This window comes from Crocuta crocuta, unplaced genomic scaffold, assembly GCF_008692635.1.
Source record: "Crocuta crocuta isolate KB4526 unplaced genomic scaffold, BGI_CrCroc_1.0 scaffold165, whole genome shotgun sequence".
NCBI classification, from domain to species: Eukaryota; Metazoa; Chordata; class Mammalia; order Carnivora; family Hyaenidae; genus Crocuta; species Crocuta crocuta.
The window spans coordinates 913,870-927,862 of NW_027530502.1; the positions used below are offsets into that span (position 1 = coordinate 913,870).

Genomic DNA, 13,993 nt, shown 5'->3' on the forward strand with positions numbered 1-13,993 from the left:
GCTAACGCATATGTAACTTGATCCTCGTTTTCCTCACCCCACTCCTACTGATAATATAATTGGACAACTTTCTTCCAAAATTTCACATTACCTCCCCAGCCTCAAATTGTTCTTCTTTTACTTTTAAAATGATGTCCAGTGTAGGAGTTCCCCTTATTCCTTCATGCTTTCTCAGAGGGACCATATGGCCAGCCAAGCAAGTCAAAAATGCTGCAGATGCCCAATTTTTAGACAAATGAGATAGGAAACATCCAGCTGACAACTCTCTGGAGATCCCCCAACTCATGTTCCAAGTTTTATGTTAGTAAGAAAGCTCCTCCTCCCAGCAGCTAGACAACCTGTGGGGGACGCCGCGGCATATAGCTCCTATTCTTCCCTCTTCTTCCCACCTGGGTGTCCTGTGCTCCACCCGTCAGATTCATAGTCACACACTATGAATAATTCTAATAACTGCAATAATTGCCCTTTGATTCTAGCTTTCTGCCTTGCCCAACATGCTACGGCTCATCCTGGGCCCATCCCAGTGCAGGGGATCTTTTCTGCATTGCCATTATTCTATGCATAATTCATTCTATCGTACAGCCTGCCTTATCTGAAAATTGTTTTCAGACATCCTGGAGAGGTAGACATGAAGCCACAAGATCCTACCAGTCAACAGATAACAACTCTTTTCTTAAGCAGCTTCTGATTACTTGGACCCCTCTGGGAGAAGAAAGTTTTGGGAGCTTAAGATCCTTTCACTGTGGCTCCTCGCTGCCAGAAAATCATATTTCTGGGCATTTTTCAGGTCCTTTCATTCTCTGTCTCCCTGAGGGGGTTAAGGTCTTGACGAATATAACTTGAAGATGAGAAAACTGTAGCATCAAGAAGAGGTGGCTTCTCCAGCGCTACCCAGAAACACCATTACCAAGCCAAGCCTGTGCGCAGACAGGGTTCTCTCTTACTGCCAGTCTGCCACCATGGCACATAAATCCGAAGGAAGCCAGGTAATCAGTCTAGAAGTAATGACAGTACTTGTTTATTCCCCCATCAATCAGGCTGAATAAACAAACAATACTCCCATGTTCAAATGAATCGGTGTCGGCCATTTTGTTCAGGGTCTCCTGGTCCTGATACAAGAAGAAATAAATGGCATACTAGCCTTCATCCGCCCAGCCGCCCAGCCACTTACCTCTATTCCCCCCAGTTCATCCATATCCTAAAACTTCTTTTAGCAAGCTTTTACCAATTGCAAGAAAGATTTGGGTCTTAAATTTGCTTTGTTTTGCACAGTAAATGCCAGTTCTTCTAGCGGTTCTATTTGTAGTTAAGTGAGAGGGACCAGGATGTGAAATGATATAGAAAACATTTTTGATGGCTCTGGGCTATATCAAGTGTTGGTTTTAATAGCAGGCCAGATCTCCAAGAACATGCTGTGTGGCTGTGTATGAACTTGGCTGTTGGTTTCCTTTGCCAGATGAAATGATGATTAATCAGGACTCAGATGTCAGTTGTTTTATGTTACTTGTGCGCTTTGCTAACAGCTGCCCGTTTCAAGCTGTGCTTCCCCTACATGTCAAATGTAAACCTGAAACCACAATTTCCAGAAGGAAAATTTCGAAGCACTCATAGAGTATATCAGAATATTCAGTGCTGTTTCTGATTAAAGTACAATTAGTATGTAATGTAACTTAGCTGAAGTCAATGTAGAGATAGAAGGGTTCAGGATATGTGAAGTACCCAGGAAAAATTAAAATAAACTTATCATTAGATATACATATAATGTGTGCAGATATTTTGAGATAATATTTTTATGCAAATACTCAATGCATAAAATGCTCCTTGGTAAGCTAGTGTCACTTTCCTTATTTTTTCCTGTAATAAATAAAAACAGTGAACTATTACTGGTAGGTGAATTATGACAAATTTAAAGTCTTTACTCAAGCTTTAAAACTTGGAAGGAGATGGTTCTTTCCTGATAAGGTCTTCAGTACTTCTTTACTTGTGTTTTAATCAAAACTGCCATAAAAATAGCATTTGTATGCTTTCTTTTCACACAGTCTAAACAGAAACAAAATTTTTAAAGGAAAAAGAAAGCAAAGAAAAGGTTTGTCAAGCTTTTCAGAAGTTTAGAAAAGCCTATGCCAAAAATTGGAGTGGACCAAAAAGAATTGATTTATTTTCCCCCTTAACCTAGATAATAAATGTCTAATTTGGACTGTCCATGTGGCATGAGGTTCCCAAATTAAACTCTTTCAGAGATTGCCATTTTTAGCAAAAGTGGGGGAAGTGAGAATCAGGCAACACCCAGGCTCTTTCTATACAACCGCAGCCAAGTCGTCTAAAAACCGGTTTGGCCAATTCCCTTGTAATTCATCCTCTGACTCAGCTGTCGCGGGACCCCAGAAACTTCAACCAATCACACTGAAGACACCTGACCAGGACCGATCTTAGCCAGGGACCTAGCATGAAGTCTAGGAAACAGAGAGGACCGCCCTTCTCACTTCTCTCCTGTGCCCCTTCCCAGAGCATAAACATTCCCACTTGAAACCCGCTCCCTTGAAATCCAACATACCGCGCAGGGAAGCTTCTGGCGACGTGCTAAGACTTTAGCGATCGGGAGGTGAAGAGGGAGCTGGGTCAACAGTCCGGGGTTACTCACTTTTCCCGTGCATTTACCACTAGGTTTCTAAAACAAAGCCTTCTCTTTCTCGTCCCCTNCTGCTTAGGCTCTTCCAGATCCCTCAGATAAGCTACGCGTCCACCAGCGCCAAACTCAGCGACAAGTCGCGCTACGATTACTTCGCCAGGACCGTGCCCCCGGACTTCTACCAGGCCAAAGCCATGGCCGAGATCTTGCGTTTCTTCAACTGGACCTACGTGTCCACCGTGGCCTCGGAGGGCGACTACGGGGAGACCGGGATCGAGGCCTTCGAGCAGGAGGCCCGCCAGCGCAACATCTGCATCGCGACCGCCGAGAAAGTGGGCCGCTCCAACATCCGCAAGTCCTACGACAGCGTGATCCGCGAGCTGCTGCAGAAGCCCAACGCGCGCGTCGTGGTCCTCTTCATGCGGGGCGACGACTCGCGCGAGCTCATCGCCGCCGCCAGCCGCGCCAACGCCTCGTTCACCTGGGTGGCCAGCGACGGCTGGGGCGCGCAGGAGAGCATCGTCAAGGGCAGCGAGCACGTGGCCTACGGCGCCATCACGCTGGAGCTCGCTTCGCACCCCGTCCGCCAGTTCGACCGCTACTTCCAGAGCCTCAGCCCCTACACCAACCACCGCAACCCCTGGTTCCGGGACTTCTGGGAGCAGAAGTTCCAGTGCAGCCTCCAGAACAAGCGCAACGACCGGCGCCCGTGCGACAAGCACCTGGCCATCGACAGCAGCAACTACGAGCAAGAATCCAAGATCATGTTCGTGGTGAACGCGGTGTACGCCATGGCCCACGCCCTGCACAAAATGCAGCGTACCCTCTGTCCCAACACCACCAAGCTTTGCGAGGCTATGAAGATCCTGGACGGGAAGAAGTTGTACAAGGACTATTTGCTGAAAATCAACTTCACAGGTAAGCGAGGAGCTTTGTCTCATCTTCTGTGCAGGTGAACAGGTGGAATCAAACGAGAATCCAATACCTCTGCCCCTGACCCGGAAATCTTCGTTTCGGAGCCACAGAAAGGGTCCAGCCTGTTACACAAACATCCCAAGATGCAATATGATGGCTCTGATGTTCTTGCTTATTTTTGAGGGAATGTCTTGGCTGATAGACTCTGCGAAATTGAAAGGCTCCCAAGGCTAGGCTGATCTGTGATAGCTGCCTACATGCGCGCTATGCCACGTTTGCTCCCTTTCTTGCTAGCTGTAGGGTATGACACGTGTGATATGGGCATTTAATCTCCTTTAGCAGAATTGGCAACTCTCTAAGGAACATGAACTTCTAAGCCCTCTTTGTGGGTGATTTGAGCAAAGGAATCTAATAACTTTCACAGTGGGTGAGAGAGAAAAAAGTCGCTGTTTTCCCAGAGCTTAATTAGGGGGCAAAGGGAAAAACACTCAGACCGTGGTGATTTCCAAGCATTTGAGTTTATTTCTTCTGCTATACAGAAATATTTCCATGTTGGCACTAAGAGATGTGGATTTTTCTCAAAGGACGTTATGAAATGAGACTTTTTCTGAGAGCTTGAGTATAAGCAGATTGAAGACTGGTGGGAGCCATCTCAATACCCTAGTGAATAGGCAAAGGTGTATTTGAAGTGGCTTTTGTTTCCTCTTCCTTTGATTCTAAACATGGTCAAGTATTTCTAAATATAGCATTGCATTTCAATGCATTACTAACATAAAAAGCACAAGATTGGTAGGTTTGATTCCTATACTAAGGTGCATATGATAACAGTGCATTAAGGCACTGGCTCTGAGGACTTTAGTTTATCCCAAATCATAAATGGTAAGTAATATTATAAGACCCCCAAAATTGATGCCAGAAATACTACAGCGACAAAATGCTCTCATTTGCCTAAATTGCTAATAATAATAATCTCCCATGCCATTAGAGCATCTTTCTAATCTGGAGAGTCTGTTTCAATTGACTTATCTCCCAAGACATGAAACTCTGTATGTTCAAATCATACTGTGTTTGGAATCAGCAGCAGTTCCCGCATCATCTTTATAGATGATCACTCAGAAGTCAAATGACCTGAAAAATCACTGGTAATACTGAGAGAGGACCCCATGATCATTGGTTCCTATTCCAGAATTCTAATTCCTAAACCAGCCTTGAAACTAAGCACAAAATGTACCAGCCTGCATTTTGCACATCTTTTCCTCATTCTACCCAGAGGGAGTCCAAAGTAGTAGAAATCAGTTATGTCAATATTCCCTCCTATTCATCTAGTAGATATGTCTTACCATTAGAATGACTGTATATAAGTGGTAAAGATGAAACTCTTTCTGTGCCCTGTAGCCCCACAGATGCATTCCATATAGAAATAATATATATTTACCTCAAAATCCCAGATCAGTTTCTGCTGCCATCTCCAGAAAGTAAGAAAGGACCATGGAGTCAGTAAAAAAGAATCTTTAAATATAAATGAATTTCTCAAGTATCTGTAAATAGCATCTACAATACACTTAATTCTTAAAGGTAAATAAGATAAGCATCCTTCCTACCACTCCACCCCCCCTTTGGACTATCCCCAGGGTAATTGTTTATCTTTATTCACCACATGTATTCATTAACTGTATTATTGTAGTTCATTCCTTACTCCTTAGTATGCAAACACACCAATCTATCCACTCAGCAGCAGCTACTATAAAGGGAACTCTTGGGCTTCAGTGAGACCTTGCAAGGTATTCTATGTAACCACAATATTTTCCTTCATTTCATGGCCTGAGTCTTAAGGGGCAAAGAAAAGTGAAGAAATAAGGCCATTATTCAGAAAAATGAAACAGAATCATCTTTTTGTCTGTCTTGTTCAATTACTGGCTTTGATTCTACAATTTGGTTCAGCTTTATAAACTTGACCACAAAATGCTATTTTAGCCTTCTCAGTTTGTTGAACATTACAAGTCATTCTCCATCTCTGAAGAGAGGAGAAGGGTGAAAACCAAGAGAGGAACTTAGACCAACCACCAGGGCCATAGTGCTTAGTAGTGTGACACTTGGACAAGAAAATACCTTACTAACGGAGGACAGTGAGGGGCTAAAGGAGCTAAATATGGACATTAAAAAAAATAATGCTAACCTGGTTATCTACTGAAAAACAGGTATTGTTTTACATTTTTTTCTGAAATAGTATCTTTGTTTTTCTGACTTGAATATTGACACAATGGACAATGTTTACAACAGTAAACAGCAAACAATCTTTGCTCAGTTTGCTCAGGCGGGCCGAACAAGTCCCCTTCCAGCCATCAGCTTGTACTCCGCGCATTTGCTACAAGATTATTCTGACAAGGGGTAGTTGCTGCCAATTCCCTAAGGGCTGTAGCCATTACAGGATGGAAGAGCTAAGCCTCCTGAGAATTTTAATTACATACATGAAAATACTCTCGGTATTGGTATTGGTAAAATACTCTTGGTTCCTTGGTATATTCCCACTAGCTAGTTCGAGTGTTGGCCGCCATGAGTATCCTTGAAGTTAACCTAGTTTCAATATTCATTTTGCAAAAGAGATTTTGCAGAACTATGCTTTGTTAAAGATTCTTCAAAATAGTGAGCTCTCCTGGCGTAGGATCTAACCACTGTCTACCTCCCTAGACTCATCTTTTGTTCTACACCCCACCTTCACCCTTCCTTCCATAAAGACTACTTGCAGTTCTCCAAGTACATCCTGCTTTTGTATCCTCTGTGAATAAAATATACATGTAATGTACATGTCTGCTTCATCCATGCAGAACACTCTCACCCCATCTTCATCTGTCTCATCTAGTACTTTCACTTATTCAGTCTTCACTGCAACCACACTGGTCCAAGCACCAACATCTCTAGGCTACATTTCTACAATAGCCTCCTAATTGATTTGCTCTTGCCCACTTCCAACCCAGCCTCCGCAACCCATTCTCTACGGGACAGTCAGAATGCCCTTTTAAAACTCAAACCAGGGATGCCTGGGTAGCTCAGTCAATTGAGCATCCAACTCTTGATCTCACCTCAGGTCATGATCCCAGGGTCGTGGGACTGAGCCCTGCACTGGGCTCTGTGCTGAGCCTGGGGCCTGCTTGGGGATTCTCTCTCTTTGCCCCTCTCCACTCTCTCTCTCTCTCTCTTTCTCTGTCAAATAAAAAAAAATTATAAAAAGTAAGATAAAACTTAAATCAGAGCAAGTCATTCCTCTGCTCATAACCTCTTAGGGGGTTCCCCCATTTCTCTCAACAGTAAAAGTCAAATAATCCGTGCAGTGTCTTACAAATGTCCTCGCGAATCCACTCCCTCCCTGTCCCTCTTACTCTCCTGTCACCACCTGTTACGCCCCCCTTTCTTACTGCACTCCACCGTTGTTTCCAAACTCAGGGCTTTTTCACTGCAGGTCCTCTCTCTACCTGTGATGCCCCTCCCCTCCCCCCACATTCCTATGGCTAGTTGATTCCTTCAAGCCTTTACTTAAATTTTTAAATTCCTTCAAGCTTCTTAGCTTTTCAAGGAGGCCCACCAGGCAATCCTTCTGAAAATTGCAGTTCACTGCCCCCGCCCCACCGCAGGTTTGCCCTGCTTCTTTTTAAGCTGTTTTACTTCTTTTATACACCATGGTTTTTTTCCACTTTCTCTCATACCGTATCATTTATTTTCATGTTTATTCTCTATTGTTTGATCTTCATGTTTGAGTATGAATTCCATGAAAACAGGAATCATTGATGTAGCTGATGCATTCATGTAGCCGATCAGCATGTAGCTGATCACTGATGTAGCTCAAGCAAAATAAGCACTCAGTAAATATTTATTGATTAGGAATAGCACTTGACACCCAAACTTACATCTCCTTCTCTGTCTCCATTACTAGATTGTGAGGTTTTTCAAAGCATAGAAGATATGTTTCCTCTCTAATCCGAAATACCCAAACCCAGTTTCTGGTGCAGAGTGGGCACTCCACAAATGTTTACTAAAGAAATGAGGAATGAGGAAAAACCACCAATAGATTTATTCATTCTTTTTAGGAAATCTTAATGTATATATTGTGTTCACCAACAAACGAATTTCAACAAAGAAAAGTATCTGACATCTAGAATAGCCTGCTTTTATCTAAGCATCACCCCTTAGTTGAGTTCTATGATTGTATTTGAGATAAATTTAAGACCTAACAGAGCTCTGGACCTCCTACCCATCCTTGTTTCATAGATGAAGTGATCTGTCCAAGGTCATCAACTGACTAGTGGCAGGAGCAAAGACTGAAATCCAGGGTTGAAATTACCGGATCCAGGGCTCCTTTTATACGGAACCAAGGACCTAGGAAGCTGAGGACTTTCATCCCAAATACCTAACATCATTTCTGATACGTGTTAGATATTAATGGAATGTTTATTAAAGGAATGAAAGACAGTCAGTCAACAAGTATGAAATACGCTTCTTTTTGTGCTCCTCTCTGTGATTCCTTTAACGTTCCTGGGCCACTTTCCAATCAGTTGGAGCAGAGATGGTTCATAAAACACCCAAACCTTGGAAGCTGAGCCTTAGAATCTAAACCTTAGGATATTATAAAAGTTTTTCAGGGATGTCTGGGTGGCTTAGTCAGTTGAGCATTTGACTTTGGCTCAGGTCATGATCTCATGGTCTGTGGGTTCGAGCCCCGCATTGGGCTCTGTGCTGACAGCTCAGAGCCTGGAGCCTGCTTCAGATTCTGTGGCTCCTTCTCTCTGCCCCTCTTCCACTTGCATTCTTTCTCTCTCTCTCTTTCTCAAAAGTAAATGAACATTAAAAATTTTTTTTAATGTTTTCAAAGGTTTTTTTGTTGTTAGTAAAATTTTCTCCATCTGAAAGAGTCACGTCATGGAGAATTCTGGAAAAAAATATTTAAGTACGAACTGTGTTGTCATTTGACTTTTCGAAATTACTTTGAATAAAATTCCATGTGCTCATCATGCAAAAGGAAAGCTTAAACTACCAAGTCAGTTAAAAACATGGGAAATAGAGAGGACCATTAAACCTCCAAAGAAATGCAATATCGCTGGCATTTCTGTGTGTTCGCAGTACAGTACAATCCCTGTCACTTTTTATTCTGAGACCAATTCCAGAAAGTGGAGGAGAATAAAATCACAGAGTGACAAAAGGCCTTCCTCAAAGATGAACTTGCCCCTACTCCTCACTTGACAGAGGTGGAAATTCAGGATGTCAGCATTATTATCTTCACTTACTGAAGCACATAAAAGTGAACTCAACTGTCAGAGTGATGTGGTAACCAGAGTACACCCAATTCAAAAGAAAAAAGGGAAGCGCTCCCACTTACTGAACATACTGCCGGAGGTGCTCCAAGATGCATGCACGATCGAGGAGGCACTTGCTTGGAAATAACATTTGGGCCTTCCTCTGTGATCTGCAGGTGTTGGTGGGCTGGAGTGTTTGAGAGTGGAGAAATTGAGAACTTGACACAACAGGACATTTATCCAAGATCACTGAATGAAATAGGTGACATCGACATCCTGATTCAGACATTCATTCCACAGAAAAGTTTAGACTTCATGCTGGGCCCGGGGGACACAAGAATAAATAAGACAGACGCAGTGCCTCCTTTAGGGAGCGACTCAAGTAGAGAAGCAGGATTATTGGGAACTTCAACGTTATGGCCTTAGCCCAGCTTTTGGGTTCCTTTGGTTTCCGTTTTTGTTTTGAATTGGAAAACGATTCTGTATCTTAGGCCCAGAAGAAATCTCCAACTCACTGAGCAAATCTCACTCCCAGGACTTGACTTACGGGCAAAGAGGTCAACTCCCTATTGTTGCTGGACTTGTGGTCATACCAGGACCGGACAATAGGACACACAGCAATGACAGTTTCTGTTGTTAATGTTGTGGTTGCTCATTTTTGCGTGTTTTTTCTTTTTTCTTTTTCTGGGGGCGTGGGGGATGGAGAGGTGAGGCACACTCACCTCCTGGTTCCAGCCAGGAGACAGGCTGCTGAGATCAGAGAGCTGCAGCCTGGTGGCAATGGCGCAGGCTTGTCCTTACGTTTACAGTCCTGCACACCTCGAGGAGGAGTAGAGGCAGAAGATGAGTAATCCAGCCTCACTGTCCCACTCAGCTCTGCGTCTGACTCATCCAGTAGGTCCAAGGACCACTCCTGGTCGGGACTGTAATCGCAGAGCACAGGCCAGGAAGGGCAGATTTTCTGGAACACTGCACTCCAAGGAATATGTTTGAGCTGGCCCCAACCCAGCAAGGCTCTCCTCTTGAAAAGTACAGGGCCATCCAAGGCACAGCGAGGAAGCCAAAATGGTAATGGCCACGTCTTTGGATGAATGGGCTTTGAAGTCCCTGAAAGAGCAAACTGCTCTTGATCTTGCTTCCTCCCCTGGAACATTTGTAGTTCCCACAAAAGCACAGAAACTTGCTCCAGCTCTGCTGATCAAAAGCATTTCCAAAATGTAAAGATAAATATCCTGTACTTCTTTCTTCCCTTTTCTCTCTGGTCAGCTTCCTGGGGTCACAAGAATAAGATTTAAACCCCCAAAGGACACTGCTAATGTGGTTACTTATTTGTTTATGTGCCATGCATCTGTGCTCTGGTGTCTTAGAGGCTTGAGAAATGGCTCTCATTTTAAGGTCACACAGTGGAGAACAGGAGCCTCTAGAAAACCTCATTTTCCACTTTGGCCTGAGCTTTCTGCTTTCTGCTGTTTTCTGCTGCTGATAAGTATTCTTTTCATATAGCTGATATTACTATTATCATTATTTCATAATCCTTAATTTATCTTGATTTGTTTGAAGAGCCATCCTGTCTATAAAGCAGAAAACAGTAATAGTCCCCAGTGAAGAATAGAAGAAACGGATTCTCCCGCCTTGCCCATCAGAAAAAAGTATAATAAATATACTATCTCCTAGATGTTTCCAGCCTTTGTGGACGCTGTGGTGTATTTATAGGAATATCACTTACAAAGGTGTCTGGAGATTGAGGAAAATATTCCGAGCATTTTCTAACACTATAGCTAACATCTAGTTTAAAAATAAGTTTAACCTATGTTCTTGACCTTTGGGACCCCTGGTGTTATCCCACAATAACCTGATCTTTAAAGGTTTCTGATCTCAGTGGAATTGGTAACACTGTTTGTCTACTGACATATACCTTTGTGCTACTACTCATCTTCAAGAGAACACTGGAAAGCCAAAATAGATAAAGGAAGTATTTCTGATGGATTTAGAAAAAAAAAAATTCTGCCCCCGATGGCCACCAGGTAGTGAAAAAGGGGACTTTTCTCTGAAGATTTTCAAAGATTAAATTGTCATCTAATGAAGCAGGCGGTTATGGGAGATCCTTCGCAGAGTTGGGTTTAGTAGGAACCTAACAAAATCACCCTAATACCAGAGGATTGAACACAGCTTCTGAAAATTAAGGATGTGATGCAGCCTGAGGATAGGTGCTGAGGATGAGGACTAAAGAACTCAATGCCTGCTCACTAGCCTCACCTCCCTTTTTCTTTAAACATTTAACAAGTGATCGTTAGTCACTGTATGTGATATCACCAGGCAAGATTACATAGTTGTCCTTCACATTCTTTCTCCAAACCGCTAGCATTATATATGGGGTTACTATCAGCACCCACTTGTATCTAGTTCATTCCAAAACAATGATATTTAAAGGATTCATCCCACTGCCTCAGATCAGGTGGCAGGGTCCCCAGAAGTTATAGTACTAAGTGACATTTCAGAATATCTAAAAACTTAATTCCATAACAAAATTCTAAGTAATTTTACTAGCACGGAGTTGACCATAAATTACATTTCCAAAACAATATCTCAAATACAAAATTATGTTCATACACACACTAAGCTGCAGAACCAAGTATGATTAGTGGTCCGATGACTATTAATATTTTTTAATTTTTTAATTAAAAAATGTCTTCCGGTTTTATTGAGACATTGATTTATTTATTGATAACATTCTGTAAATGTAAGGTATACAACGTGTTGATTTGATATTTATTGGAGAGTGATAACCATCATATCATTAGCTGTTGCCTCCATCCTATCACATAAGTACTATTACTTTATTGTGTTGAGAACTATAATCACCGTGCTGTGCTTTAGATCACCAGAATTTATTCATCATACAACTGGAAGTTTATACTCTTTGACCAACAATTCCCCCAATCCTCTAGTCCCTGGTAAACACCGTTCTCATCTCTGTTTCTGTGAGTTCAGCTTTTTTAGATTCCACATAAGTGGTATCATACAGTGTTTGTCTTTCTCTGTCTTATTTCATTTAGCATAATGTCCCCCAAGGTCATCCATGTTGTCACAAATGGCAGGATTTCCTTCTTTCACATGGCTGAATATGCAGTCGTATATATACCACATCTTATTTATCCCTTCATCTATTGACCATTAGGTTGTTTACATATCTTGGCTATTGTAAATAATCATTCAATGAGCTTGGGAGTGTTGATATCTTCTCAATATCCTGTTTTAATTTCCTCCAGAAACATACCAAGAAGTGGAGTATCTGAATAATATGTTTGTTTATTTGTTTGTTTGTTCTGGGAAACCACCATAGTGGTTTTTACCAATATTTTGTCATAGTGGCTTTACCAATATACATTCCTACCAACAGCGCACAAGGGCTCCCTTTTCTCCATATCCTTGCCAACACATTATGTTTTGTGTGTTTGATGATACCCATTCTAACAGGTGTATGGTTATATCTCATTGTGGCTTTGATTTGCATCTCCCTCATGATTAGTGATGGTGAGCATCTTTTCATGGACTGGTTGGCTATTTGAATATGTTCTTTGGAAAAATATCAGTTCAGTTACTCTGCCCATTTATTATTGGATTGCCTATTTGTTTTTGAGTTGTAGGAGTTCTTTATGGATTTTAGATATTAACCCTTTATCACATAGTTTGCAAATATTTTTTTCCCATTCTATAGGTTCCCTTTCCATTTTGTTGATGATTTTCTTTGCCATGCAAAAACGTTTTCATCTGATGTAGTTTCACTTGTTTATATTTGCTTTTGTTGCCTTTGCTTTTGGTGTCAAATCAAAAAAACCATCGCCAAGACTGAGGTCAAGGAGCTTACTCCCTATGTTTTGTTCTAGGAGTTTCATGGTATGAGGTCTTATATTCAAGTGTTTAATTTATTTCAATTCTCTTTTCTGTATGGTGTAAGCTAAGGGTACAGTTTCATTCTTTTGCGTGTGGCTGTCTAGTTTTCCCAACTCCCTTTATTAAAGAGACTATCTTTTCCCCATTGTATATTCTTGCCTTCTTTGCCATAAGTTAATTAATCATATATGCATGAGTTTATTTCTGGGCTCACTGTTTTCTTCCATTGATCCCTGTGTCTGATTTTATTCCAGTTCCATACTGTTTGATTACTGTAGTTTGGTAATTTCACTTGATATTAGAATGTGATACCTCCAGCTTTGTTCCTTTCTCAACATTGCTTTGGCTATTTGGAGCTTTTTGTGGTTCCATACAAATTTAATTATCTTTTCTATTTCTGTGAAAAATGCCATTAGAATTTTAATAGGGATTGCACTGAATCTATAGATCACTTTGGGTAATATGGACATTTTTAAAATATTAATTCTTTAATCCATGAACACAGAATAACTTCCTGTTTACTTGTGTCTTCTTCAATTTCTTTCATTCATGTCTTACAGTTTTTAGTGTACAGATTCTTTACATCTTTGCTTCAGTTTATTTCTATGTATGTCATTCTTTTTGAAAATGGGATTGTTTTCTTAATTTCTCTTTCTAATAGATCATTGTTAGTGTATAGAAACACAGCTGATTTTGTATATTGATTTTTGTGTCCTATAACGTTACTGAACTTGTTGATTAGTTTTAACAGTTTTTCTGGTGGAGCTTTTAGGGTTTTCCCTATATAATATCATATGTGATCTGCACATCAAGACAGTTTTATGTCTGTCTTTCCAGTTTAGATCCCTTTCATTTATTTTTTCCTTCCTAATTACCCTGGCTTGGACTTCCACTACTCTGTTGAATAGAAGTGAAAAGAGTGGCCATCTTTCTCTTGTTCTTGATCTTAGAGGAATACCTTTCAGCTTTTTGCCACTGAATATGATGTTAGCTATAGACTTGTTATGTATGGCCTTTATTATGGTGAGGCACTTCCCTCTATACCCAGTTTATTGAGAGTTTGTATTATGAAAGGATATTGAGTTTTATCAAATGTGGGTTTTTTTCTGCATTAAGATGATCATGTGATTTTTATCCTTTATTTTGTTAATGTGGCATATCACACTGATTGATCTGCATATGTTGAAGCATCCTTGCATTCCTGGAATAAATCCCACTTGATTCTGGTGTGTGATCCTTTTAATGTACTATTGAGTGTGGTTTGCAAATA

At 41.3% G+C, this 13,993-nt stretch overlaps 1 protein-coding gene across 1 annotated transcript in view; it reads left to right on the forward strand.

Moving 5' to 3' along the window:
• Window positions 1-13,993, forward strand: part of GRM3 (glutamate metabotropic receptor 3) — a 218,673-nt gene that overhangs the window by 139,675 nt on the left and 65,005 nt on the right. Inside the window, exon 3 of the mRNA XM_077766787.1 lies at window positions 2,665-3,547. Within this exon, the coding sequence (XP_077622913.1) occupies window positions 2,665-3,547 (883 nt within the window). The remainder of the gene's footprint in view (window positions 1-2,664; window positions 3,548-13,993) is intronic.